General features: G+C 39.9%; 3 protein-coding genes and 1 pseudogene across 3 annotated transcripts; 2 read left to right on the top strand and 2 right to left on the bottom strand.

Annotated features, from left to right (window-relative positions):
• LOC107640104 (protein FAR1-RELATED SEQUENCE 5-like) lies at positions 7,113-9,642 on the top strand. The gene is made up of 6 exons (XM_016343658.1): positions 7,113-7,700; positions 7,748-8,707; positions 8,974-9,050; positions 9,180-9,267; positions 9,349-9,444; positions 9,583-9,642. The coding sequence occupies exons 1-6, from the start codon at positions 7,113-7,115 to the stop codon at positions 9,640-9,642; spliced, it is 1,869 nt and encodes a 622-aa protein (XP_016199144.1).
• Positions 10,860-14,414, bottom strand: LOC107640103. Its single transcript, XM_016343657.2, has 11 exons — positions 14,177-14,414; positions 13,527-13,807; positions 13,247-13,423; positions 13,045-13,142; positions 12,810-12,894; positions 12,626-12,700; positions 12,115-12,207; positions 11,885-12,019; positions 11,669-11,790; positions 11,479-11,542; positions 10,860-11,367 (listed from the first exon to the last, which is right to left on the bottom strand). Exons 1-11 carry the CDS (start codon positions 14,412-14,414, stop codon positions 11,248-11,250), a joined length of 1,488 nt encoding a protein of 495 aa, XP_016199143.1. The 3' UTR covers positions 10,860-11,247.
• Positions 22,973-23,740, bottom strand: LOC107640102 (annotated as a pseudogene).
• LOC107640101 (protein FAR1-RELATED SEQUENCE 3-like) lies at positions 24,780-26,554 on the top strand. Its single transcript, XM_016343656.1, has 5 exons — positions 24,780-25,002; positions 25,099-25,208; positions 25,274-25,451; positions 25,596-26,314; positions 26,462-26,554. The coding sequence occupies exons 1-5, from the start codon at positions 24,780-24,782 to the stop codon at positions 26,552-26,554; spliced, it is 1,323 nt and encodes a 440-aa protein (XP_016199142.1).

Below are 26,799 nucleotides of genomic sequence, written 5' to 3'. Positions count from 1 at the left end.
GCTCCGAGAGGTAGAACTTGATTGTGTGGATCACCGCCATGAAGGACGAGGCGGCGGCGCCCGCCGCTGTGGTTGACATGGCCGATGATTCTGCTGCTGCTATGGATACCCTCTCTCTCTCTATTCCCTTTAATAAATCATATTCCCTCCGTTCATTGTAATTTAATTTCTTTCTTTTTTTTTCCTTTGCGTTGAGTCTGTTTATGATGCTTTTAGATTTTTCGTCGGCTGTTGTACAAAACGAGAGAGGACAACCAGCAACCATCCACGCTAAATTTGTTCCCAACAACCCGCTCTCCACCTGAGTCTACGTGGCCAACTTCAATCACACATATTGACTATTATTTGACTTTCTCTTCTTTTTTTTTTAAAATTAGTACATTTAATTTGAGTCATTTTACATCACTACCTATTTGCCTTTTTCTTTTTTTTACTATTTAACTACTGTAAAAAACTAGCAAAATCAAAGTTCATCCAGAATAGTAAATTCTTATTTAAAAATTCTATCCAATTTTGAGTAACGTGTTTTCTAATGATCAGATTAAGAAAAAGGTTAATAAAGATATTTTGTTGGAAGTGATATTCCGTGATGACACCATTATGATTTATGATGAGAGTGACCAGCTGATAAAAGGTATTGTCGTTTAGAAATGAGAAGAACCCTTGCTCAATTGGAGCCTACCGAACCTTCAAAGTTGAAACCAATCAAACAATCTCTTTGTGCAAGTGTACGTGAAACATGCAAATTAGCTAATAGTACTAATATGGTTAGACACTTGTGGCTTCCTTCATATGAAAAGATCATTATAAAGCCATAATCGGTGAGATGGCTCAAATAAAGCCAAATACTACTTGAGCCCACACGTCCCTTTCTGTACCCTTTTCTTTCATATTTGCAATCACGGCATTGTGCTCCACTCTTTATCTTAGGGACTAAGAAAATGAAATGAGAATAACTTTGAAGCAAGTTGCATCCGAGAGAAAATTGATGAATTGCTTATTATTCCACTAAATAACTCATGGTTGGAAAGTAGTTTACTTGATTATGATAGTGAGTTACTAAGTTTAATTTATTGCAAAACTCAAATGGTCTTAAGAAGAGTAGTTTAAGTAAAAACCTTCTATTATTATTGATGTAGGCTACGATCATATATATTGGCAGTATGTAGTGAGGGTTTCATTTAACAATATGAGTAAGCACAAACACATAGTTAATCTATGAAAGACATTTTCAATATTAATTACAATTATTACAAAGTTCAATATCCCAACTTATATAATGGGTCTAAAATTGTATTTACTCCCAAATAAATGTTTTGGTTATAATCACATATTATTATTTTCTTCTATTTGCTCTTTTTCTCTTTTATTTTTTCTTTCCGGTCATGAACACTTATTTTAAACCAAATTAAATTTACAAAAAAGACACATTTAAAATTGAAAGTAGTAATACTCTTTTGAAAAATGCTCTATATAGTCCACAAACACTTTAGTAAATAAGTTTTTGTGTAGATAACATGATTTTTCTTTTTTTTTTTTTGAACAAATAGCATGATTGTTTATCAATTATCATAACTTTGTGGTAATTGGTATACAAGTCTTTCTTAAGCTTTTTTTGTCAGGGTTAGGGCTAGGACAATTCAGCCCAAACACAACAGAGAAGAAAGGAGGGGGAAATTTAAAAACTACAGACTCAACACTCACGAATAACTATAATACACAAAGATCTTACTAAATTTATTGGGCCTGGGATGTTCCGCAGGACTCTTACATGCCCAAAAGTGTTCAGAAATGAAAGACGGATTACTTTCCTTATTGCTGCGAAAAATGATTATCTTTGACAAGTAGCGTTGGTCTATCGTTCCGAGGATTTTGGGCTTTGAAATCTAATAGGAAATAGGAAACTGGATTGTTCCACGATTTTTCTCAAAAGTGAAGAACTTGTGACGACAGAATGGATCCTCTCCATTGTTAAAAAAAATTGAGAGTGTAAAATGTGATTTTTAACCTTTCATTGTTCTCTCTTTTATATTTATTTATCTTTTTCTCTTCTCTAATATTCTTTTAATATAATTTGTACCCTTAATTGCCACTTCATTAATTATTTAAAATATGTTGCGTTGGAATCTTCATTCGTCTTCACATGTTATCGTAGAGAGGGATCTAATGACAGAATGACGAGTGGTTTCGGAGAACCGAGTACAACTATTCGAACCATGAAGGTGGTTTCGAGTGCAACATATGCTTAGATATGGCAAACGAGACAGTCGTCACCTCTACTGTTGGCCATGTCTTTACCGACAGGGGCAAGACTCAAACCGATCCAAGGAATAAATGTTACCCTGGACTGGAGATCCTTCACCGTCCCCACCGTGCGCCACCGCATCCTTCGGAGGCCAATTATGGGTTTGGGAACTACTTCACGGTGTCCACTGCTTTTGGTCGGTTTGTACCGTCTCTGCTGAATATGCAGTTCCATGGTTTTCATGATGCAACTGTATATGGGACCACATTTTTCGCCACGGCGACAATGTTCTTTATCGATGTGCTTTTCCTTCTTACGATCATTTTTCTATGGTGATAATCAGTCATTCTTTTTTATCTTAGTTACTTATGTGTAAATATCTTGTGTCTGAATTCAAGACTCGAGAGGGAATTGTGCAGTGAACTTAAATGTTTGTTTCGTTATCATTAATATTTGCTGTTACAAGACATCGGTTCGGTAATGTTAGGGAGACAAAAAAACACAGCCAGAATTTACCTTATTTAGTATTTATTAATTGTCGTAACAATTAATAAATGTTAAATAAGACAAGTTATGACTATTTTTGACTAATTTTTTTTAGTTACCAAACATTTCCGGTTATAGTACAGTAGTACATAATTTTACTATTTTGCAGCATAAGAATTTTCTTTTTGCCAAATTATCTTTTGTTATTCAAGTATTATTGTGCAATTGATAGCTGCAAATTGCCAAATTTAGAAGGATGGTGTGGATTAGAAAAAGTGAAAAAAACATATGAAGAAACGTGAACATGCTTCTACGTGGATGTATATTAAGTAGGTGCGTTCTGTGGTACCTATTGTGTTACCATGACTATGGTGACTACAAGAAGTTGGCCAATAGAATGTAGACACCTTACTTGAGTAAATAAATTTTGACTTTGAGTTACTATGTATTAAAGATGCACTACAACATTTTTAGGTTAAGGCAACATTTAAAAAGTGTTGCCTAAAGGCTAACAAAAGGTTGCTTTTGATCTATGACAACACTTTTGGACCTAAGGCAACGTTTTTGGACGGCGTTGCATATGCAGCCATTGCCTTAGATCAAGGCAAAACTTTTTTGTTTCAAAAGCAACGCTTTTGAGAACAACACTTGGTAAGTGTTGCCTTTGGTTGAAAAACAACAACACTTCAAAGGTGTGTTTGAGACAACACTTTTGCAGTGTTGTCTCTTCTCTCATATTTTGGTCACTACTAAAAAGTGTCGCCTATTAGTTTTGAATATGCAATCCTTTAAAGTATTGCCTTTTCTTTTGGATATGCAACCTATACAAGTGTTGCCTTTTCTTTTGGATATGCAACCATACAAGTATTGTCTAATATTCAAAATATGCAACTAATAGAAGGGTTGCCTTTTTGGCAAAAATAAAAGTTACTTTTGTAATAAAAATACAAAAAATAATAAAATTTACAATAAATTTTTTTGTTCATACATGTGTAATTATTTTAATTAATAAATTAAATTTGTGCACAATAGAAAAAAATTATAAAAGAGACAAAATAACTAATAATAAAATTCTAATTAAAATAGATATTAAAAGGTTAAATTAGTATTTCAAATACATATTTATCAATAATTCTCAACAAAATAATACACAACAAAAAATAAGCAACATTTTTCTTAATACACAACAAAATAATTCAAAAGCTTCCTTAATCTCCTGCTTTTTCTGCTGGGTCAAATGATGGTGTCCTTTCGATTTGCTGTGCTTCCTAGATTCCCTCTATATGATTCCCTTCTATATATAGATGACTGGAAAAACAAAAGAAGAGTTATTGTCTAGGAAGCAGCATGCTACTCCTTTACCAATAAACAATGAACAATGATCGAAAGCATAGGTAAATTCTGTGTTGAACAATCTATGTTGTACTCGCTGTGTCTCTCGCTCAAAAGATTAAGCTAATAGCTACACTGAAAATATTTATGAAAAGAGTTCTTATATAAACTGAGACATGTTCTTCAACCCACTAATTAACTCTATAATTTAGACCACTTCTAAATATGCATAGGAAAATAAGTGAAAAAATTAGATGAAGAAAAAGCATGAAAGTAAAACCTGCTTTTCATAAAACCCCTAAAAGAAATACTGATCTGAATCATTGTATAGGAAGGAGAAGAACTAGTATATATAACCACCATGTAAGAATAATTCTCCTGGCTCTTCAGCTATTCAACAAAGCAATAATTTGAGATGTCAAAACAAATAGTTACATAAATAAGCAAGATTTCAGCTATATACTTATTCATATTTTAAAAGCGGCACAATTGCATTCACAACTGCACTTTCTTAATCATTACCAAGTTCAAGTTAACTTAAATATCAAATAGCATCTTTAATGGTTACAAGCAAATAATTTTTTATGCCAATATATTGAATAATGAAAACAAATTTGTTAACAATTAAACGAGGAGACAAGCTTCCAAATGCAAGCCATGGTGAGAACTTAGTGGAGTAATCAAGTCCTAACATTCCATTTCTGGTCTCTTTATATACCTTTAGCAAATCCTACAAATGTGAAATCTCACAATTGAGTTAGGGGTCGCACTAGTGTACAGATCAAAGTACGTACAGATATACAGATTTTTCCCTTTCATATTTCACCTATTGACACGTGTTGGGTCCCACGCTGCAGTGTGCAATTGGCTCAGAGGAGGTCCCAGGAGCTCAGGAGAGGTGCGAAGGAGCCGGCTTGGTGGGGTAATGTTGAACGGTGTTCTGAAGCCTATGCGTTCCGTTGGTTGGAGGCTGTTGCCATGGAACTTGTTTGGGCCAAAAAAAAATAAGGCCCTAACCCATGAGTTGGTTCTTCACTTCGATAGGGTGCTAACAGGGAAGGAAATCCCTAGGTTAAGTGCGGAGGATCGCCGTCGTTGGTGATGTTCCTGCTGCTGCTGGCGGTGGCGCTCGAGATAAGGCTGGGTTCGAAGTCGTAGGAGGCGGTGTAGGTGCTGGCCGAGTGCACCAAGCCCCAGTTTCGCGTTGCAGTTGTGGTGTGGGGGAGCAGCGATTAATCAGCTGGTAAGTAAGGAGCAGCATTGCCCCCTTCCTCATTCATCCTCCGTAGATGTCATTTAATAATGCGTACATGTGTAAGAATATGTGGAACATAAATGATGTATTGATCTTTGTTCTGTGGTTGCATATGTGTGAACATATAGTGGATATGATTGAATGTTGAATCCAATTGTAAGATTAAAAAAAATACGTTCGAGCAGGCAAAGAAATGAAGGAACAAGTACTGCAATTATGAGATAAACAAGTATAGAGAGTTAAGTTTGGTTTTATGCTTGATGAATTTTGCTTATGAAATTGGTTGTTATTTTGGGAACTAACCGGATGGTAGGTAGGATGATGAAACTTGGATTTTTTTATTCATATGAGACATGCCATGTATGCAAATGAGAATGAAGCGTGTATAGGAGGTATAGTGATACATTGAAGTACATGCTAGTGGTTGAAGTTTTTTGATTGATGTGATTATTTGGTGGAGAGGGTGTTTCACCCATTTGTGTATAGTTGGGGTGAGGACCCTATTATGCCTAAGATGGGCTTTGGGTTGCTAGTATTTCTGTTGAAGTTAGTTAAGAAAAGTTAAAGTTGCTGCGCTTTGGATAGTGGGTAAAAATTTGATGAACCTTGTCTTGCAAGGAACGCATCGTCATTCGAATTAAGTTTACTTAGTTAAGTAAGAGAGGTGACCGTAGCTAGTTTGTTGATGGTTCAGGTATGCCACTAACTTTTTGGTTGTTCTTGTGAATGTGTCGATGAATTAAGTAGTTATGGACGTTGTTATTAGTTACAATGAGTTGGTGTTTATGAAAGCGAGATAAATGGTTGCTGAATTTTCTCTTAATGTAGATTCAATGAACTGGTATTGTGCCTTATTTATGGAAGTGAATATTCCCTCCGTCCTGGTATTTGTGGTACATGCTTTTAGTTTATATCTTCTGCGATTATGAGTTGCATGTCTCTGGATTGTATGGATTCAGGGTAGGAAGTCACACAGCATTGGGCGATGGATATCAACCGCATGTTCGACATTGAGGGTCATGAGTCCGATGCGGGCAGTTCCGATGAATATTCGGGACATTACTGTGGTACCGACGATGAATACGATGACGTGGACGACATTGGTCCCGGAGGCAGTCCCGAAGCAAGGGAGCAAGGTGCTGCGGATGCTGCATATTGCAAGGAATCTGGTGGGATAAATGACGTGGCAAGCGGTACGACAAGCAGGCAAGTCGTCGCGAATGACTTCTTGGGTAGACAGTTTGCGACGGAGGAAGATGCTTATGCTGCATACAAGGAGTTTGCGAAATTGAGGGGCTTTGGAGTTCGGAAGGGAGATGTAGCTTGGGTTAATGGGGTTTTAGTCAGAAGAGACTTTTTTTGCCATCGACAAGGGACAAGACATTCTAAGCACTATGACCGTCCTGAGCGAGTAAGGGAGGAGAGGCTTGACAGCCAGACGGATTGTAAGGCTAAGTTGAAGATTTATTACGATGTGCAACACAACGTGTGGAAAGTGAGAACCATCATGGACGAACACAACCATGAGCTTGCCCCGGCGATGTTCACACATCTCCTCCCAAGTCACCGGAAGATGAGTGCGGGCGACAAGGCACAGGTGGATAGTTTCAAGCAGTTTGGGATCGCAACCTCGAAAATAATGGCTTACATGGCTGGGCAGTCTGGTGGGTATGGCATGCTTCGATTACGAAGCGGGATTTGTATAATTATGTGCATGGGCAAAGGGTTGAGCGAATATGTGATGGTGATGCATCAGCAACTATTAGTTACTTAGAGGGCAAGGCAAATGCGGACATGATAACGGTCGCACGTTACACACGTACCACGGAGAATCGTTTGGGTAGCTTATTTTGGGCGGATGGTGAGATGATTTCGGATTATCAGGTCTTTGGTGATGTCCTGGCATTCGACTCCACATATCGTTCTAACAAGTACAAGAAGCCATTGGTGGTTTTCTCTGGTTCAAATCACCACAAACAAACATCCATATTCGGGTTTGTGCTATTAGAGGATGAAGAGGTCCGAACTTATCGGTGGGTGTTGTTGAACCTGCTGGATGTTATGGGACAGAAGAGGCCATGCGTAGTTGTGACGGATGGGGACAAGGCAATGCGTGCTGCCATTGCGGAGGTGATGCCGGCCGCAACACATAGACTATGCGCTTGGCACCTAGAAAAGAATTGCGTCCAGAGGGTGAAGGATCTTGAATTTCGCAAGGTTTTTAAGAAAGCTCTGTATGCAAATTTTGAAGTCGACGACTTTGAGTTGTATTGGAAGTCTTCGGTTGAGTCGCTCGGCATAGTTGATAATACTTGGGTTCAAAACATGTACGAAACCAGAGAAAGCTGGGAATGGCCTACCTACGGGGCACATTCTGTGCGGGTTACAAGACAACTTCAAGATGTGAAGGGATAAATGCTTTTATAAAGGGTTTTCTCAAGTCAACTGATAGCATTTTGGAACTCGTACACAGTTTGGACCGGGTTGTAAAGGACTACCGGAATAATGAAGTAACTGCCCAATTCTATTCCACGTACTATACTCCGGTGCTAACGACCGGCCTTGATTCGATCGAGCTTTTTGCATCAAAGGTGTATACACGAGCAATTTTTAGGGAAGTAAAGAAACAGATTAAGGGTGTCGCGAGTTTATTGTTTCGGAGCAGGGACAGCATTAGCACTACTAGTGTATACCAATTTTCGAAGATGGGAAAACCTAACAAGATACACAAGGTGTTGTATGATCCGAACGAGGAAAAGATTGAGTGTGAGTGTTCAATATGGAACAGTGAGGGAATTCCATGTAGTCATATATTCTGTGTCATGAAGTATGAGGGGTTGGAAGAAATCCCGGAGGGTCTTATTCTGAGCAGGTGGTGCAAGGATGCAAAGGGCTGGAGTTCGAAACCCCCCCAAGTGACAGATGGCCCTCAGGGACGCTTGCTCCGATATGGTGCCCTCAGTGGTTTGATGAATTTGGTTGCCAGACTTGGTTCTGAAGATCCCGCGGAGTTTGTTGTCGCTAGGGAAGGCATTGCCAGCCTTGTGGAGGACCTTCAACGAAGAGCATACCGCCGGGTCGGAAGCCAACTTGGTTTATCAATGCCGCCGGCACTGAAGGATCCACCGGTTTCAAAAACAAAGGGGGCTCCGAGGAAGGGAAAGGAGGTAGAGCCAGAACCGGGCAGCAAGTGTGAGATACCAACGAAGCGACGACGTTGTACAAGCTGTGGGGTTCATGGTCATACGAAGAAGACATGCACGTGGCATCGGGCCCATCGTGGACCTGACACTGAAGGGGGAGCGGTCCCAGGTTGCGCGGAGTGTTCCTCTGGGATGGGGAGTGCCCCGTCTGCAACTTTGAGAGATAAATCTGCTGGAAGATTCCAGGTTAGGGGTCGAGTTAAAAGTGATTCTAAACCTACTATCCTTTGATACTATTAATGCTAACAGCATACCACAACAAAAACATAACAGGATTATTAGGTTCGTGAGAAATTTGGATTGGGTTGGTTAAAAGTTTGTTCGGAACTTACAGTTTGGTTATCTCTTTGTAGTAGATGTTTCATTAAATTTTCACTTCCAATGCTGCATTCCATGCTTAAGAAAATGGATTAGGGTTGGTTAGGGTCAACTGATGTGAGTGATGTATGCAGAATTCGGAGCGCAATATTGATGAGACGGGTGACCTAGGCCACACCGCTTCACTCCATCGTGAGGGTGCAACACCGGGGTACAATCATGGGTCTAGTGAAACAGAGTGGAACCCCCTAATGGGTGTCGGGGGCGCTAGTGCCAACATCTTCCTCAGAGGGCAACACATTGGATAGTTCTTTGCTTCGCAGTGTTGCTCCGGCCACAGAGGGGAGTCTCATGGAAACGATGTCAGCCGAATGTCTAATCCGACAAGGCACACCAACGAAGAACTATTAGAGCATTGGCTATCACAGGTAGTAGTGGAAAAACCAGTTGGATGTGTTAAGTGATTTCCCACTTATTTTTTTTGTATTGAGTTGCATGTTTTGTTGAAGGACCGTGCTTTTGTTGTTGATGTGAACAGAATGCCGTGGGCAGGCCATCGTGCAGCAGAAGGAATGGTTGCGCATAGAAGCAAACACAAGTTGCTGGTGAGAAGAAACAGGGATGTAGTTGGGCCATTCTTGCGGATTCCTTAGTCGGTCTTGTTGTGGAAAAAATGTGTTAACAAGGGCATGATGCACAGGTGGATGGCAATTATGACATATGGTAAGGATTCTTCTGGTTAGGTTCAATGGGCTATAACGGGAATAGCTAGTTCTGTGTTCGCTAGTAATGTTTCGGTGTAGCTTTACCCAGCATATGTTCAATGGCAATGTATATGGTGATAAGTTGCAATTGTGAACCTATCCTGCCTGTCAGGACTATAATACCTTTATGTTTGACTTGTTAACCTTTAATTGCACATGATGAATGAGTTGACAATTTGGAGAAACCTGTACATGTGGTTAGTAAAAATCATTGATGAATTTGCATTTCATTTCATTGTTATTTATATCTCCCTGCAGTACCGTGCTCATGAATGAATTAGAACCTGCTGAGAAAACCAGAATGGCCTAATAACCATGTAATAATATTAATCTATTAGCCTTGTTACTTGTTATTAGGCCATCATGCTAACCCAACCATATCACAGCCCAAGAGGAGCAATTAGAAAACCCATATTCTTGTATCTGAATTCAATTGACGATTGTGATTGAGTTATGTGATTTTTCTTTAGTGATCAATTGAATTTTTAGGTAAGTTTATCTATTGCTAGTGACATTAGAGTTCAAGGTAGGTAATGTATTCTAGTATGAACTATCTGTGTTGGTTTGCAGTTGACTTTTTTTTCTGCACTATTATCTTTCAGGAATATTTAGTAATAGCTTTTGCATTGTCATTGAATAGTTGTTCAGAATACACAGACATTAGTTCATAGATGAAATTTTTCTCTGTGCAGTGCTTTCTCCAATTTAGGCCATGAAATTAACATACGAGCATAGTTGGTCGAATTTTGTGCAAACTAAATTTAAACTTCATTTCATTCTACATTTTGTTTTTGTACGTGGTTAGCTGCTTATGCGTATTCCATGTTGGATTTGATTTCATTTTATCCTTTGAGTGCCAGTTTGCAGGTGAAAAGAATTAGGGAGATACTGCAAATTTAGTAATTTGGTGTTTTAGAAGAAGTTAACAAATACTATTAAGCAAGGATATATATGGAGATATCTATGCGATTTCTGTGTCTCTTTGATTGAAACTCCTACACCAATGTTTCTTTAATTGATTTGATTACAGTTGATCAAAAAAACAGATAGTGCAGTAGCCAAAATACCTTAGGGTGAGTAACAGGTAGGCTGGTTGTGCTGTGAGGAAAAAAAAATGTGGTCATCTAATGCCCTGGGAGGTTTTGTAAAATATAAAATTTGTGGGGTTCATTTATAAATGGAAAGGAGTGGAGAAAAATTTGGGTTGCTTAACTCTGAAAGATGAAAACAAAATTTTCCGTTTTCGAATGGCGATCAAATTAAAGTGTCCTTTAAGGAGCACATGATCTTTTTACCACCATAGCCAAATCCCAAATATCTTACGACTACCACATAATAATTTTACAAGGTTGTTACTTAGCAGTATGAGATAGTATCACAGATAGGAAATATAACGGTTTGCATATACATCCAAAACAAAACTGCTTCAGGTAGAGGTTTTTAGCATAACTTTCAAAGATTACATCATCAAAACAATGCAGATACTAAATTTTCACCCAACTCCAATGCAACACATTGCGTTGGTGTGCATGTTTATGACGGTCTGATCTAGTAGACTACCCTGCCAACTGGCCAAATCCACGGAACGTACCCAAACAAAACATGATACCAGTAAACCCATTTCCAACCCAAAATGGCTTCAGTCTAGGCTGCTTTCTGTTGCCAATGCCGGACTGCTTTGGAAACAGCATCTTCTCCTAGGTCGTTGTGAGACTTCATCACCAAATCCACTGCCAACCGCATCCTAGTCGCATTGTTGACATTCTGAAAGAGAAGTCAAGCGAATACCGTCGTCATGTCATAACTGGATGCGTCGATTAGTTCAACGTAATCTTAACGAGCTAAATGTGAACATAGGATTAGCTGTACTTGTACCCCGTGATCTTGCCACAGGTGCTCTCGAATCATCCACTGTGCTACCCACACGCCACAGTCCATGCTATTTTGGGAACAATTACCTCGGATAGTTAGGGTTGTTGTTGTTATCACAAGAAGGACCAGACAGTTAAAAAAAAAAACAAGAAAACCACTTAAGTTTACATAATTTGAAAATGTAGGGGCTTACGAGTCCCCCGCTTGTTGAGGCACCTCCGGCTCCTCGAACTCGAAGGCTGAGAACCTAGGACGCAGCGCCTCAGGCCCCGATAGCCATGACTTTCCCAGCGTCAAACCCTCAAGGTAAAGTGCCTACAAAATACAAGCATAGGTATTAGGTACCACTGATATGAGTCGCCCGTTCGATCTGTGGCCATGTGGTTGTCCCAACAATGCCGAGACTTACCACCCGAACCATCGCAGTTTTCCTTGCATCTGCTTCACGCGGATCTCGGAGTGAGTCTAGATACACTAAATTCATTTGTGGGATGTCGATAATCATAAGGTACCAGTGTTGATCACACCACATGGGCTGGTAAACCTTCAAATAAATCCATAACAATGCTGGGTATGAAATTGCGCTACGAATTCGAAAACAAGCATAGGAGAACAAATTTTCGGCGTCGGTGTACTTACCTTCGTCGTCTGGTCCACCTTGCTGCGCATGTAGTTGTTGCGTATCGACGTCATGTTCGCCGACGTTAGCGAGCGACCACCAAGTGCCACTTGCTGCGAAAAAATTGAACCCGTTAAGTTGGCATTTCATCTCACTATAGGGCAGATGCTGAGCAGGGTGAGACTTTAAATAAACAGGCAATCAAAGTAAAATGTGATATGTTAATGATTTCTGTGAATGAGGGTCTTCCTTTTGTTGCATGGCCTTACGTAACTGGGTTCACACTACACATGGGTTTCATTTCGGTAGGCAACAGAATATATTCGCAGCAATGGTAGCTTAGATTACAGGTGAGTGATAAGTTATGGATGCAAGGAAATTGGCATAGGAATGGTGGTTTCCATAAATTAGACCGTACCTGGGTCTCAATGATTTTCTTTATGCCACAACATCGTCATCATATGTGTGCATGGAATGAAAGGAAACAGTAATACCAAGTGAAGTTTGTTTGTACTCAGTCAATGAATTTACCATGACCACTGTGGGAAGGAACCAACAACTGCGCTGCGATCCATTTGTCAGCATACGAATAACTACATTCAGTACCTACACATGGTAAGGAAAACACCAGTCATGCCAACTTAAGAAGGCATGTGCCTTGAATCAGGTGTAAAGACCCAAGGGATTGATACATGAAGATGTGACAGGGACTCACATCGTCAACAACCTCCTCTTTCGGGGCGAGAGTCATCAGCGCTCCCCTACTTGCAAAGCAGTCCCCAATGTCAATAAGAACTTCACTGCAGGTAACGTACAAAGAAAACAAAGCATACATTAGGGCGATATGTTAGATTGAGTTAAAACAGGTGTGGCGAACTCGAAGCCGTGTGATTGCAATACTGAAAAATTGAAGGAGACCAGCATAAATTTGGTGTAACTGGAATGCTTACCTCTCTGGAAGATCTCTGTTGAAAATGTAAGCAGCAACTGCCAACTCCACCCCGGACAGGTTCATATCTACCGTGGGACGAAATACCAGGTTCATGGACTATAATAACCCCAACCAATTACACATGCCCAACAGATAGGAGATGGTGACAGGACACACGAAACTGCGAATAACCTTATCGTGACACATACGTATATACTGACCTTTGGAATGTTGTCCACTTGCATACTTAGTAACCCGCTTAAGTTCACGACCGCGGCAGAATCCGCGGCATGGCCATGAAACTTATCCTGGCCGGACCGCCCGGTTGCATTGATTACAGTTTTTATAGTTGTGTGCCCTTTGGTCTTTGCCACGCCGTCGTCGGAACTAAGATCCACCTGAAACACAGTAAACGAAGGGGTGTGCAGAGAACCAGCAATTGAAAATAACTACGTATAACTTGTAATCGATGGAACAAAAGTTTTCAGGTTGGAGTCGTACCACTTCCGGAACACGCTTTGACCGTGGCTCTTTCCAACTTTTGATTGGTTTCCTCGTTTGTTTCTTGGATCTGTTGGTGGTAAAGGGGAAGTGATCCATGCTGAATGTGGTGTCGATGACCGGACCTACTTCCGGCACCGGACGCCGGGTATGCTCAGCCCGCCGGCAGGTCTTGCTAGCTTTTTTCTTTGAACGATTCTCTTTGGGTAAGTTGAAATATGTGTTCTTCTGGTTGCAATTGCAAAACCTGCAAAGGCCGGCAAGCAGCTCCCCGTTAAGTACTCATCAGTCAGGGATCCGTTCCAACGTTTTCCTGGCACAGGAGGCCGAGCATCTGGAGCCAGAAGGATGCACCTTAGGAGAGGATCCATTCTGTGGCTTGCCTGCTGATTCGGCTGGCCTTGCTCCAAACGATAAACGACGGGGACGCCTACAATCCAAACAATACTCGCGGTTTAGAAAAATCACTGAAAATCATCAGTAAGGAATCCATGCCATGGTAACAAAAAGACAGTATTCAAGCAACACAACATGAAGAAAAGCTACGTACTTAACATCTTAGGACTCCAAAGACCATCGGACGATAGACTTCCAATTTTTACCGAGTCATACAAATATAAACATACACAACATGGAAAGAGGAAACTCACTTAAGAAAACATCATAATTGTCCTCGAACGATTTACGGATTTTACGAAACGGCTTGCTATTACCGCAGCAGGGAGGACACTCGTTTATCTGCTTCCTCGAGATCGGAGTATCAATGCAGCGAAGTAAAAGGCGTGGTATCAATGCAACCTTCGGTTGACGGCGGCGGTGGCTATTGATACCAGGTTGGGCAGGTTCCAAGAGCAAGTAGCTGATTCTGTCCAGGAGGAAATTGGGCATGTAGCTGTCGCTGATTTAGGTAGGAGGAAGGGAGAGTCAAGCACCCATGGAGACTGGTCTTACAAATTGGCAGCAGCGAGGGAGAAGAGCGCGGCTTGATTCAGTTTCGTTGGGGTAGCATGTTGAGTCTATAGGATTTGTGAAAAAGAAGAGAAATAAATCGAAGAGAATGCAACAAAAGCACACGTAGGAAAGCATGGTGGGTCAAGAGAAGAGGAAGACAGCCGAGGAGGAGCAGAGACGCCGACAACAAGAGGAGGAGCTGGCGTTGGAACGATGGGGAGCGGAGAGGGATAGCACTCAAGGCAGCGACCGAAAGATGAAGAATTTAGAGTAACAAATCGAAGAACAAAGCGGCGCAGCAGCGGTAGCCATGGAGCGCAGCAGTAGAGGTATCGAGAAAACAATGAAATGGGTTAGGTTCAAGGACAATGAATCGGGTCTGCTGGGGATGGAATTTTGTTCCGGGTCGGGTTTTGTTTGGGTAGTTTGGCCTTATTCGGTTGGGCTTCGGTCTAACAACACGTGGCTGCCTTAAATCACTATATACGCGGGCATCCTATTTCTTGGACCATGACCCACCAATAAATATGTACCCTACCCATCACATTTCTTCCCATTCTTGGGCCACTTATGTAGTAGGCCCACAAAAATGTACAAAGGCTCCACCACCATTATGGATATGTGAGCCCGAGAAATAAAAAAATTCAAAGACGTTCAACTCGCTCATTTTGAAAAAAAGTTCTATTGTGGAAGAAAAAAAATGAAAAATAAAGCCCATATATCACCGTTCCCGTATCAGACGGCTTTCCTCTGCTGCGAGATATCACCAGCCACCGTGATATTTAACTTCACGAGGTCTATGCACTGCAATGAATAGGAAACGTAACTTCTAACCCGAGTGCATCGCTATTTACCTAACCCAACTGGACAAGTAATGTAATGGCCTACGTGAACAGTGCATCCCTCTTGTGAGGTTTCTTTGTGGTCAATGTCACGAGAATAGTCCACCATGAGTATTTCCTGACAGACGCACATGCGAAGCAAGTGCTGGTGACCATGTGCGACATGACGGGGCGAGGGATAAAGTCGAAGTACATGAAGCATCAAGAGGAAAAAGCAGCATCTAAGGGGGCGAGCAATGGCGTGGAGAATACACTCACATGAGATCGTACGATGCGTTTGCTGTGTGGGATGAGTTTGTCACTAAGTACGTTGCACGTGTCCAGCCTCAGTCACCCGTGTTGGGAACGGCCCACTCCACTGCGTGGCCTGTTCTGTCTCCTTCCTGTAGTAGATTCCTGCGTGGGAATAAACAGTCGCTTTCAGGAAGGACCTCCCATGGGGATTCAGGCTTTCCTCCACGTCAATGCTTATAACAAGTGGGGTGGAAGCCAAGCATGCCTAAGAAGTTTTTGTGACCCTCATCATACGCGTGGCTAAATTTGTTGAATGGAAGTAGAACAAATTCCCCAATTTACCCTAACTACTTTGCTCTAATGGCAAGACGGATACATGTATGGCAAAACCTAAACATGTTAGTATAACCACCGAAGGGTTTGTGTGTACTTTGCGGTCTTTTTACCATTGCGCTTTACCCAAGAAATTACTGAGACTAAAGCCAGCGATGTCAATCCGAACGTCGCATCATGGTGAGATGAGGGCCATAGGTAATGAGTTGGCGCGAACAGAAAATTTCAAGTGAGGGTACCATAAACGACGTCGTAATTTACGGGGGTTGGGCATGTGAATATACTTGGTCATGTTTTTGGCGAATCAATGATGCTGCTATAAGCCAAGGGTTGTTTAAACCACCAAAGACCAATAGCGCATAACGACTAAACATACTGCACGCTAGGGTTTACAAAAATTCACTGTGTCAAATATAATACAAACTCGGTGTGTTACTATTTGAAGAGTAACCGGACCATTTAGAAGAAGTTGGATATGCTGCTTTGAGTTTCGTAACAATGAGGAACCGGTTCGTAGTTGGGTCTCATGTTAACTGTTTACAACTAAATCCACTAGCCCGGTCGGGTTGGACCGAGAGTAGCATAACTGCCTAACCACAGCATTCACGTGTTTAGGAACGGTGGGTCAACGTTGGCCAAATCACAAACACATGGACACCATTCTGAATATGATTTGCTATGCTGAAGTAACTATAACGAACCAGGTTAGAGTCCGGTTCATGTGGTTATTGGGAAAACATCAGTTAGTCCGGTCCGGTCCAATCCAAATTGTAATTACACACACCATACGGACCGCAAACATTTTGCTATAAATACTACTCTCCCACCACAAACTCCCTCGCAAAGGATATCAGAGTTACCTCCACAACAATTCACATTTCAAACATGCTACTTCATACATGCTACTAGGATGCAAACGGCGCATCCAACAACCATTATGTCAACAGCTGTATCCCCCTCGCGTTGCGAAAAGAAGATCCCCCTCCTACATCTTCACAATCGACTCCATGCATGGGATTGGGTGAAATTGGCAAGAAAGTCACCAACCACGTAAGAATCTGACTACCAGCGTCCTCCCCGTTGTTGGATGCCGCGGCAAATTTCACATTTAGGGAGGCCGCGGCGACTAACAAGCTAGCTACTCTACCAAAGTATCTAGCGACAACCTACACAAGGCAAGGAACCAGTTTCTTCAACTTAACCAAATTTCCATTTTTTTTCCAGTTTTTTCAGCCACACCAACGTAACATGTTCTCAATGTGTAATCACCATTGACTGTTTTTAATGACAATCACACTTGTAGTTGAATAAGTCCTGTGCACATACTTTCTAACGACGAACATTGGTCTTAGCCCTATTAACTTTCTTAATAATTATCACTTTCAAGTGGGTTCACATTAAAAATAACAAACATCTTTGAACCAAGTTTTTAGGCGTGGGCGCGTGGCCCATATCTGTTGCGCAAAAATTAACAAATGTATGCATGGAATCAAGTCCCATGCACGTGTTTAATGGGAACAGCAAAATTACATGTTCAGTTAGGCTGTAATAAGTGAGTAAAAAAAAGTTAACTATATTTTACAAAACTAAACATGGATAATTCATTCATTATATTAAAAAGAACACTATGATTATTAACTATTTCCTTGCTAATTTTTAGTATTGCAACTAAGTTACATTTAATGTGTTATATATTATTCGTTACACTCAACCAATTTTTTGTAATGAGAAGTGGTCCTTTCTTTAAACTGTGACGGTGATCTATACTCCATATTCCCCGTTCAATCTGCTACTGTGTTACAACTTTGTTACGTTAAAAGAAAAAACTCATGAATACGTCGTTGGTGTACCTCGTAATAGGAAATACGTGTTACACCCAACCCAAACAATCTGATCATGAGAGGGGTTAGCATAAACAATTGCCACCGACATGCTCCTTGTTGCACTCCGATCCCCATCCGACTTGGCCCGGTGATACATTAACTCGAAGGAGGAGACACGTTAAGTCTTGCTGAAGGGTGTTAGAAACCCCGAGGACGCCATTGTTATAACACTGAACTAACAGAGGGTTTCTCGATCGCAACCGCTTCCGCGGGCTGTTGTAGGCTCCACCTGTTTCTCCAATGTATGCGTCAATCATCTGCACATGCCCCGCAAATGCAATTGCAGACATTCCGTTTCTTCCTGAACGGCTTCCCCGGCAACGAGCGTCCAACCGTGGAGGTCTATCATGCCGCACTCGAGACGTCCGCGCGGGAGCACTACCAGGGTCGCACCCTACGTTGGATATGACCTGGTCAACCATGCAACAGTATGATGCATAGCCACGTACTAAGATCATCTTATTTGACCGTTGAAAGAATTATTATGAAAAAATCTAAACTTATTACAAGAGAGACGAGCGAGTTCATGCTGGTATTAGGTTATCCAAATTGTAAAAGGCAAAAACTATACTATGAAAAAAAAAAAAAACTAAGGTTGTGAGAATCAAACCGGTTATCGAACCGGTCAAGTGATTGGTTCAATAATTTAACTGAGGTCAAACCGTGGTTGAACCGTTTTAATTCAATACATATTAAATTTATTAAATTTTAATATACATATAGATATTCTCCAAATACTAAAGCAGTAACTAGGTATTATTATTTGTACATTTCAGTGTAAAAGAGTCATGCATATCATAATTAAATAATTTTTCTCTTATATTTTCAAATTCTCTTTCACTCTATGACTTCTTGGCTCTTGCACAACAATAACCTGGTGTTGTTGCTGCATAATTCTCCTATTCAAGTTCATTATCAAAGAACAATTCCTTTACCTCTAATGATATTCTTGGCACGGGTATGTTCGCTATTCGCAGAGCGTGTTGCTCGACACAGAGAGATGTGGCTCGAAGACAAAGGCATTTTGACGACGACAAAGAGGCGGGCTTCACAGCGAGCACCGAGACAGTTAGGAGAAAAGTGGCGGCAGCTGAGACTGAGAGTGAGAGAGACACTGAAACAATGAGAAGAAGCCATGCACATCAACCTCAGACACAGCCCCACGGCTTCCTTCCTCCGCCACTTCGAGGGCTCCGCTCATTCTTCCGCTCCTCTCCAAAGCTGCCAACTTTGAAATTAGGGATTTTTCTAGTAAGAGTGAGATTGAGAGTGAGCGAGAAGGGAGAAGGGGCATTTCGGGGGTCTTAACGCGTTTCATTTTTTTTGTTTTTTTTTAAAAAAAAAAAAGTAAATCCAAAACCGCACCGTTTTGATGTGAATGAAACAACCGGACCTTCAAATAAACTGACCGGTTCAACCGGTTAACCACCGAGTTGACCGGTTTTTCAGCAGTTTTTTACAAACTGGTTTTTGGCGTTAACCGGACCGGCCATTTGGCCGGTTCCCGGTTAACCCGGTCAAGCCAGCCGGTCAAGTCCAACACAATAAAAAATCGACCGGTTTACACCCTACATCTAACATCCTTCCTCTTGAGTGAGCAAACCCCAGATGCAGTTATAGTCAGCGATAAACCCCAAATTCATGAACCTTGAAGTTTTTTCGCAAACAGTCTGGTTGAACCGTTCTCTGCCGATTCTACGAAGTTTTCGCATGCTTCGACTGACTTTGACCGGTTCTAACCGACTTTGACCGAAATCGTTCCTTACACATCTTTGGGTTTTGTTTCATGATTCTATGTAGATTCCCTTGCAAGTTTTGTTAGCACTCGGGTGTTGAAAGCTGCGATGAGTCCTGCTCAAATTCAAATTTGGCCAGAGTATGGATTAGTCCCAGCTAGGATTTGGTAGATCCTATTCAAAACATTGGTGTATGTAACTCGGCGAAAAAGTTAGTCAAATTTGATCAGCATTGTGACAGAGAGTAGATGTACGCTACATTGCAATTACTACCTAAACCAAGATACATCTATGTTATACTTATACTGCTCTATTCTCTATCTATTTCTGTTGCTCAAAAGACAAAAATAAACTGTCCATAAACCCAACAGGAGACAACATTAACAAAAATCACCTAACTTCCTTTGAAAAGGGAACAAGTCAGATTAAGAAGAAAGGGAGGCTAACTGCTTACATATAGCCGCCTCTTCTCTTAAGCACTGATAGCCATCAAAGTTTAATTTTAATACACTGACTCACTCAAACATTTTGTATAGTGGTTCAATTGCATTCTTCCATTTACATGACTATTCATACTATTAACGTCAAATATAATTATTTCTCCTGACATGTCGTCACACACTTAAATGCACATGAAATACTATTAATCGTAAAATACTTTTATATTCTCTTAGAACTAAATAAAAGGTTATTTCAGTATTGTTAATATTAAATTTGAATTCATAATTGCTGATAAAATCTTTAACCTTCGGTAATAATTTAGTATTTTTTATATTAATTCTAAACGGACTATGTTACTGCCTTAGGAATAAACTAAAACCCATATCAATTTTTAAAATTCCAATCTTCGAATATTGTTTTCTTATTTTGAAAAATAATTCGCAACTTTGACTATTTTATCTTCGTTATCTAAGAAAAATGGATTCTGTCGGTTCAACAAGTAACTTATCGGTTAAAACAAAAAAATTATGAACCAATAGCTTTGTCGATTCAACCCTTTCATCTACGATTCAACCCACTCTACTAACCGGTTTATCGAATCCCGATTTAAGATTAACGGACTTCGGAATACGAATTTCGGTTTACAAATTCAGGTTCCAAATACACATCTCATTCTACACGGTTCAGGGTTCACGGTCCAACATATAGGGTCATGGTGTTCTTTCAACAAACGGGATAAACAAATCAACTGCGATTTCAGATTTCAGGTAGGGTGTTCACGGAATTTGGTTCTCTGGGTCACACAACATGGTTCGCCGTTTTCATGGTTAGGATTTTCTAGGTTTGACATTCGGGGTTCAGCTTCCGAAATTTCTCTCGTTGTGTACTGTCCCAGAAAAGAATAAGCAAATCAACTGAATTTTTACAGTTCAGGATTCCTCTCCTACGAATTTGTATATAGCATTTCGTCTCTCACGAATATACGAATTCCTATTCGTGGATTAGGGATACGGGTTCTGTTTCTTAATTCTAAAAGAAAAAATTTAATTTTTATTATTATAAAAATATCCGATGACACAGTTTGATCTTTCGAATTACTAATATAAAATATAAATTACAAATTATATATAGAGTGGGAAGAGTAGAGAGAAATAGAAAAAGGGAGAGAGATACATGAGAGAATTTAAGAAGTGAGTTTATTAATTTTCGATGTATATGTTTTTTGTCAATTTGAATAACAGAACGTCATCTGACACATTTAGTTGTTAATTTGAATTCAATTACGATGAAAAATGACAGGTGGCACATTTTAGTTGTAAAATTATATATATACAATAGACAAGAATGTATCAAGATAATGTAATGTTAATGGCCCAGTTTTCACCCGATATTTACCTGGTATAATCGTGGCTCGAAAGAGTCTAGGTTTCATCGGGTCTCGGGCCGGGTTCGGGTATCACAAACAGGCCCCGTACATATTTCGGGTCGGGTCTGGGTCACATTAAATCCGGTCTCACCCGGCTCATTAACACCCCTAATGTATGGCACAAAAGATTTATAAAATCAAAGTACTTTCACAAAAAAAGGCTTAGGTTAACAAAAGTCTCTGATTAAGAAGACCAACGTATCTATAGATAAAAAAAAATCAAATAATAAGATATTTAGTTATTATTTTTATATCAAAATATCTAACTTATCATTAACAATTAATTTTAATATTCGTTATCTAAAATTTGATACAACTTAACGTCTATATTTTTATATTTAATTAGGTGTTAAGTCTGTTGCACAGATACAAATATCTAATTTCTATACTTGTTATTTAAAGATAATATTTTTTCTCTCTATGTATATAAAAATATAATTACATATTAGCATAAAAAAATTATATTGATAGTTATAAAATTATACATATAGGATAAAAAAATTATATTTATAGTTATAAAATTAATTCAAAATTATTTTTTTAAAAACAATTGAATTTTTATTCTAACTTTTAATTATAACATTAGTATTCTCTCCAAATTATATGTAATAAATATTTGAAAATATTTGAGAGAACTCCTTAATTTTGGAGGAAAAGAATTTATTTCAATTACAATGAGGGAGTGACATGTGGCACCTTTTTGTTGTAAAATTAGTATGGAGGAGGGGAGAACTCTTTAATTTTTGAGGGAACAATTTAAGTTCAATTGCAACGATGGAGACATGGAGTGACATGTGACACATTTTGGTTGTAAAATTAGCATGAAGGAAGAAAGAATTCTTTAATGGAAAAGTCTAGGGGGCCAGCAACTTTGTTAAATTTTGGCCAGTATGTAACCAGCAAAGAAAAGTGAGTTATTGGATGAAATATCACACCAATCTCACACCATTAAAACCATCATTGATGGCTATTTGATGGCTACAAATCACCAAAAATTCCTGGCCCTCTGGCATTCCTCTTCTTTAATTTTGGAGAAAAATATTTAATTTCAATTACAACGACGAACTGACATGCAGAGCATATTTGGGTTGTAAAATTAGAAATCTATAATAGATAACAGATTTTTTTTTGTTACATTTGATTCATAAGGCCTTCAACTATATATTCTTCATACAATAACATCTCATCACTTTTTTGTTGTCCGGCCCAGTCATTGCAAGGTCATCCATTCATCAAATTAAAACCAAACGGAGCTTTGACCAAAAAAAAAAAAAAACCAAACGGAGCCATCCCATGACTCAGCGTAGGAGGCTCGGCTCCGTGGTGGACACCCCTTGCTCCACTCAATTCCACGCTGCACCACACTCATGGCTCACGGACACGTGGTGCTGCTGTGTTCTTTCAATAAAAAATCTGTACATCTGTACACATTCAGAATCTGTACATTATAACTGCCCTTGAGTTAGATAACCCAATGTAACAAGACACAGATTTTCCAAATCGACTATAGTCTTCATGAGGCTTATGGCATTGTTTGGATTCCAATCTCCTTTCCAGTTTAATTGGTCTTCCTTGAAATTTTTCTTGCCAATAAGTGCGTTTAAGCCAAATATAAATTTGACACTGCATAAGTGCTTACAGGTGTTTTCATGGATGTCCAGAAGCACAATGTCTCATCATCCCCTGCACCAGTGACTATTGTTTGACCATCAGGAGACATTGCAAGGTAAAGCACTCTCATGTTGTGGCCCGTTAGAGTTGCAACCTAATAATCAAATTCAATATTTTTATTACTTGAAATTCTCCACTGCCATAATAAATCGAGTAAAATATTACCCTTGCTAGTGATGGATATTTCCACACCATGATCCGATTCCATGAGTGCTTACTATCTCATTCACATTTTTACTCCAAGCAAGGTTGCAAACCTAGTCAAACATTGTTATTGTTATTATTATAGAACCATTGTACATTATTCATTCATGTCTCAATAGACAGCTTAGGAAAGAAACCTGGCTTCCAGTGTCAACAAAGTTCAACTGATGGCCATTTGTAGTGTTCCAGAAACGGATACACCTATCGGCGGTTCCACCGCCGGGCACAAGGAGACCGCTCTGGTGAGGCAACCATGCTATAGCCTTCACGGCAGCTGTGTGCTCCATGAGTCTCAATGTCGGTTGCTGAGAGTGATGATTCCATACCAATAGCTGCTCGTATAATAATAAACCATTACATTCAATCATGTTTTGTTTTTTAATCTACACTAGTGTTAATAGAAGCATACCTGATTATCATTACCTCCAGAAGCAAGTTCCCTGTCATCACAGGACCATTTCAAGCCACATAATTGGAAATTGGTGACATGCATAAGTCTCGAACCAATTATGAGGTATTACTACTTTTTTCAAGGCTTCAAATTAAGAAGTGGAGAAAATGGCTTGATTCCGTGGGATTGAAGTGTGGACCATGGAGCACTGAAGAAGTCGAAGAAGAAGAAGAAGTAGAAAACAAGTATCTGAATAGTTTTGTTATTTCAACAATTCAACCAAATTAATTATGTAAAATCTGGAAGAAATTTTTGTCATGCCTGAGAGATCTATGCAAGCCTTCAAGGACGACGGCGCCTTCAAGGAAGAGATGCCTGAGGACCAAGGCGAGAGGCAAGAGGCTTGAGAGGAAGAGGTGAATGGCAGAGAGTTGTCGACTTGCCTGAGATGGACAGACCACGGCACCACGGCGGAGCAAAGCAGAGGTTTCAGAACGGTGGAGTGGAGAAGAGATTTCAAAATGGCGGAGAAGAGCAAAAGTCTCAGAACGGTGAGGGTAGAAGAACACATCAGATTAGACTATAGCAGAACGCGATGCGAGCAAAAAAATACGGCGCGAGCAGAGTAGAACACGGCGCGAGCTTAAGCAGTGATGAACACAACGACGACGAGCAGAGAGGAATGCAGAACGCGCGTCAATTTTGTTAAAGGGGAAAATTGAGTTAGGGTTAGGATTTTGATTCTGAAATGGTATGGTTCGAGACTTGAGTTTTGTTTCTAAGTAATGGTAGCCAGGAATGTGGTGAATCAATTATTGCTTGATGTGTTTTGTGCTTCTTTTCTTAATTTTGGTTGAGTTTAGGAGGAGAAGAGTAATTTTAAAAAATAAATAAAATAAAAATTTAGTGAAATAACTTTAGACAAAACTTACAATGGGAAGTTCATTAAACATTTAAAGGCAACTCTTAGAAGTATAATAGATAAATACTATAAATGTTGCCTATTTAACTTATAAAGCAACGCTTTTTTGCATGTATCTTAAATTGATCAAAGAGAACGTTTGTAGTATGTTGGTTAACAAAGAGTTGCAATAATTTTATTTCTTTGCAACAAATCTTAAATGTTGCTTTTGACTATTTTATGGAGGGTGATGCTGCTGCGGCCATTAGCTATCTTAAAGGGAAGACGGAACTTGATCCGCTAGCTGTGGTACAATACTCGTATTGTGCTGAGAACCACTTGGGTAATCTATTTTGGTGTGATGGTCAAATGCAGCATGACTATGATTGTTTTGGTGATGTCTTGGCCTTTGACTCAACCTATAGAAAGACTTTATACAATAGGCCTTTGGTGATTTTTTCAGGTACTAACCATCATAGCCAAACCATTATATTTGCGTTTGGGTTGCTTGAGGATGAGAAGATTCCCTCTTATAAGTGGTTGCTAACATTTTTCTTAGATGTGATGAGGCAAAAGGAGCCAATGGTTGTAGTTACAGATGGAGATGAATCAATGAAGCTAAGGAGGCTATCCGGAGCGAGTTTCCTAATGCAACACACCAATTATGCAGTTGGCACCTTACTCGGAATGCTGTCTCTAACATTAAGGATGCTAATTTTTGTTGTGCATTTAAGACTGCGGTGTATGGAAACTTTGTAGTTGAAGAGTTTGAGAACTATTGGGCAGAGATGGTTGAGAGCTTTGGTTTAGAGAATAATGAATGGATTGGAAAAACATACGAAAAGAGGGAGCATTGGGCGAATGCTTATCTGTGTGATAAGTTTTGTGCTGGAGTGAGAACAACATCAAGATGTGATTGAATCAATTCATCACTTAAAAAGTTTATTAGATCTGAAAATTGTCTTCTTGAGCTCGTGGAGAACTTGGATCATGTGGTGAAGGATTATCGGAATAACGAGTTCATGATTGACTTCAAATATTTGTATTCGGAACCAGGGATGACTACAGGGTTGGAAAGTATTGAGAAGGCTGTAAGCAAGGTGTACACGCGGGAGATATTCTTTGAGGTTAAGAAACAAATCGAGTCAGTTGCTGCGTTGATCGTGCTTCATAGTGAGAGTTATGGTACCATTCAAAAGTTCATGCTAAGAAAGTTCCGAAGGCCCCGTCGAGTTTATACTGTGTTGTACGATAGTAGTTCTGAAATTTATGAGTGCTCGCACAAATTGTGGAACAGTCTAGGGGTCCCTTGTAGTCATATATTTTGTGTAATGAAAGAGCTTGAGATAGAGGTGATGTCGACCCGACTAGTGCTTCATAGGTGGTGTAAAGATGCAAAGTCTTTGGTGTTAGTTGGTGCGGTCCCAGTGGCGGATCTCGAAAAGGCATTTCGGGTTCGTTATGGGTCCTTGTGGAGTGCATGTATGTCTATGTGTTTTTTAGCCGCCCAGGATGGAGACACATATGAGAATGTTCTTTCTGAACTGGAAAAACTGACAAAGGAAATTGAGGCAACAGGCCCACGGGGTGGAAGGAACCGATTTGGACGAGCAGGCGACGTCCATGTGGACATCCTGGATCCAACTATTGTAAAGTCGAAGGGTGCTCCCAGGGGCAGCACGAACGCAAGGATGGGGAGACAATGCAGAAGGTGCCATGGGCTCGAGCACGATCGTAGGAATTGTACCACGAGGAATGAAGGACTAGATGATGAGGTAAGTGTTTGAATGATCTGTTTGTCAGAAATTGGTTTCTTAATGTGTGATTACTTTAGATCTATTATGTTGTGTGTTGTTTGTTCCAGACTTCTGCATTATTATTTTGATTGAGAAGTGTTATCTTGTCTTTTTTTATTATGGTAGGGAGCAGGAACTATTAACAGGCAGTCTCAAACTTTTTGTAAAAGGGTTCGACGAAATTATGCATTCGGTGATGAAATGGCTTGCGGGGGTTGAAGTCTGGGTCATCTGTTTGTCATTGTGAGGCTGTTGAATGATCCATCTTTGGATTTGCCTCACCTTGAGAAATTTCAATGTGGTCAATTGATGGCTTTGTTGTCCTTCGCTAGGAAGTTTTGTTTTATTGATATTTATAAGTGGAGATTGTAACAGATGAGGATTTCATGTTATGAACTTGCATGTGTTAGCTAGTACGGTCATTCGGAAGATGGATGGCTACATGTATTGTATTGCTTGCTTCT

This window comes from Arachis ipaensis, chromosome B05, assembly GCF_000816755.2.
Source record: "Arachis ipaensis cultivar K30076 chromosome B05, Araip1.1, whole genome shotgun sequence".
NCBI classification, from domain to species: Eukaryota; Viridiplantae; Streptophyta; class Magnoliopsida; order Fabales; family Fabaceae; genus Arachis; species Arachis ipaensis.
Note: the sequence above shows the minus strand (reverse complement) of the source record. Positions and strands in the feature narration are given on the sequence as shown.

Bases quoted from the DNA above. Each gene is read 5' to 3' on its own strand.
- LOC107640101 (XM_016343656.1), top strand. From the start codon at position 24,780: ATGGAGGGTGATGCTGCTGCGGCCATTAGCTATCTTAAAGGGAAGACG. The intron at 25,209-25,273 runs GTTGGCACCTTA...TGTGCATTTAAG, and splicing joins TGCAACACACCAATTATGCA to ACTGCGGTGTATGGAAACTT. The intron at 25,452-25,595 runs GTGATTGAATCA...ATTCGGAACCAG, and splicing joins AGTGAGAACAACATCAAGAT to GGATGACTACAGGGTTGGAA.
- LOC107640103 (XM_016343657.2), bottom strand. From the start codon at position 14,414: ATGCCCAATTTCCTCCTGGACAGAATCAGCTACTTGCTCTTGGAACCT. The intron at 12,020-12,114 runs GTAAGTACACCG...ATTTATTTGAAG, and splicing joins AGGTGGACCAGACGACGAAG to GTTTACCAGCCCATGTGGTG. The intron at 11,368-11,478 runs GTACAAGTACAG...CTTCTCTTTCAG, and splicing joins ACCTGTGGCAAGATCACGGG to AATGTCAACAATGCGACTAG.
- LOC107640104 (XM_016343658.1), top strand. From the start codon at position 7,113: ATGATAACGGTCGCACGTTACACACGTACCACGGAGAATCGTTTGGGT. The intron at 8,708-8,973 runs GTTAGGGGTCGA...TGATGTATGCAG, and splicing joins AATCTGCTGGAAGATTCCAG to AATTCGGAGCGCAATATTGA. The intron at 9,445-9,582 runs GTGAGAAGAAAC...TCTTCTGGTTAG, and splicing joins GAAGCAAACACAAGTTGCTG to GTTCAATGGGCTATAACGGG.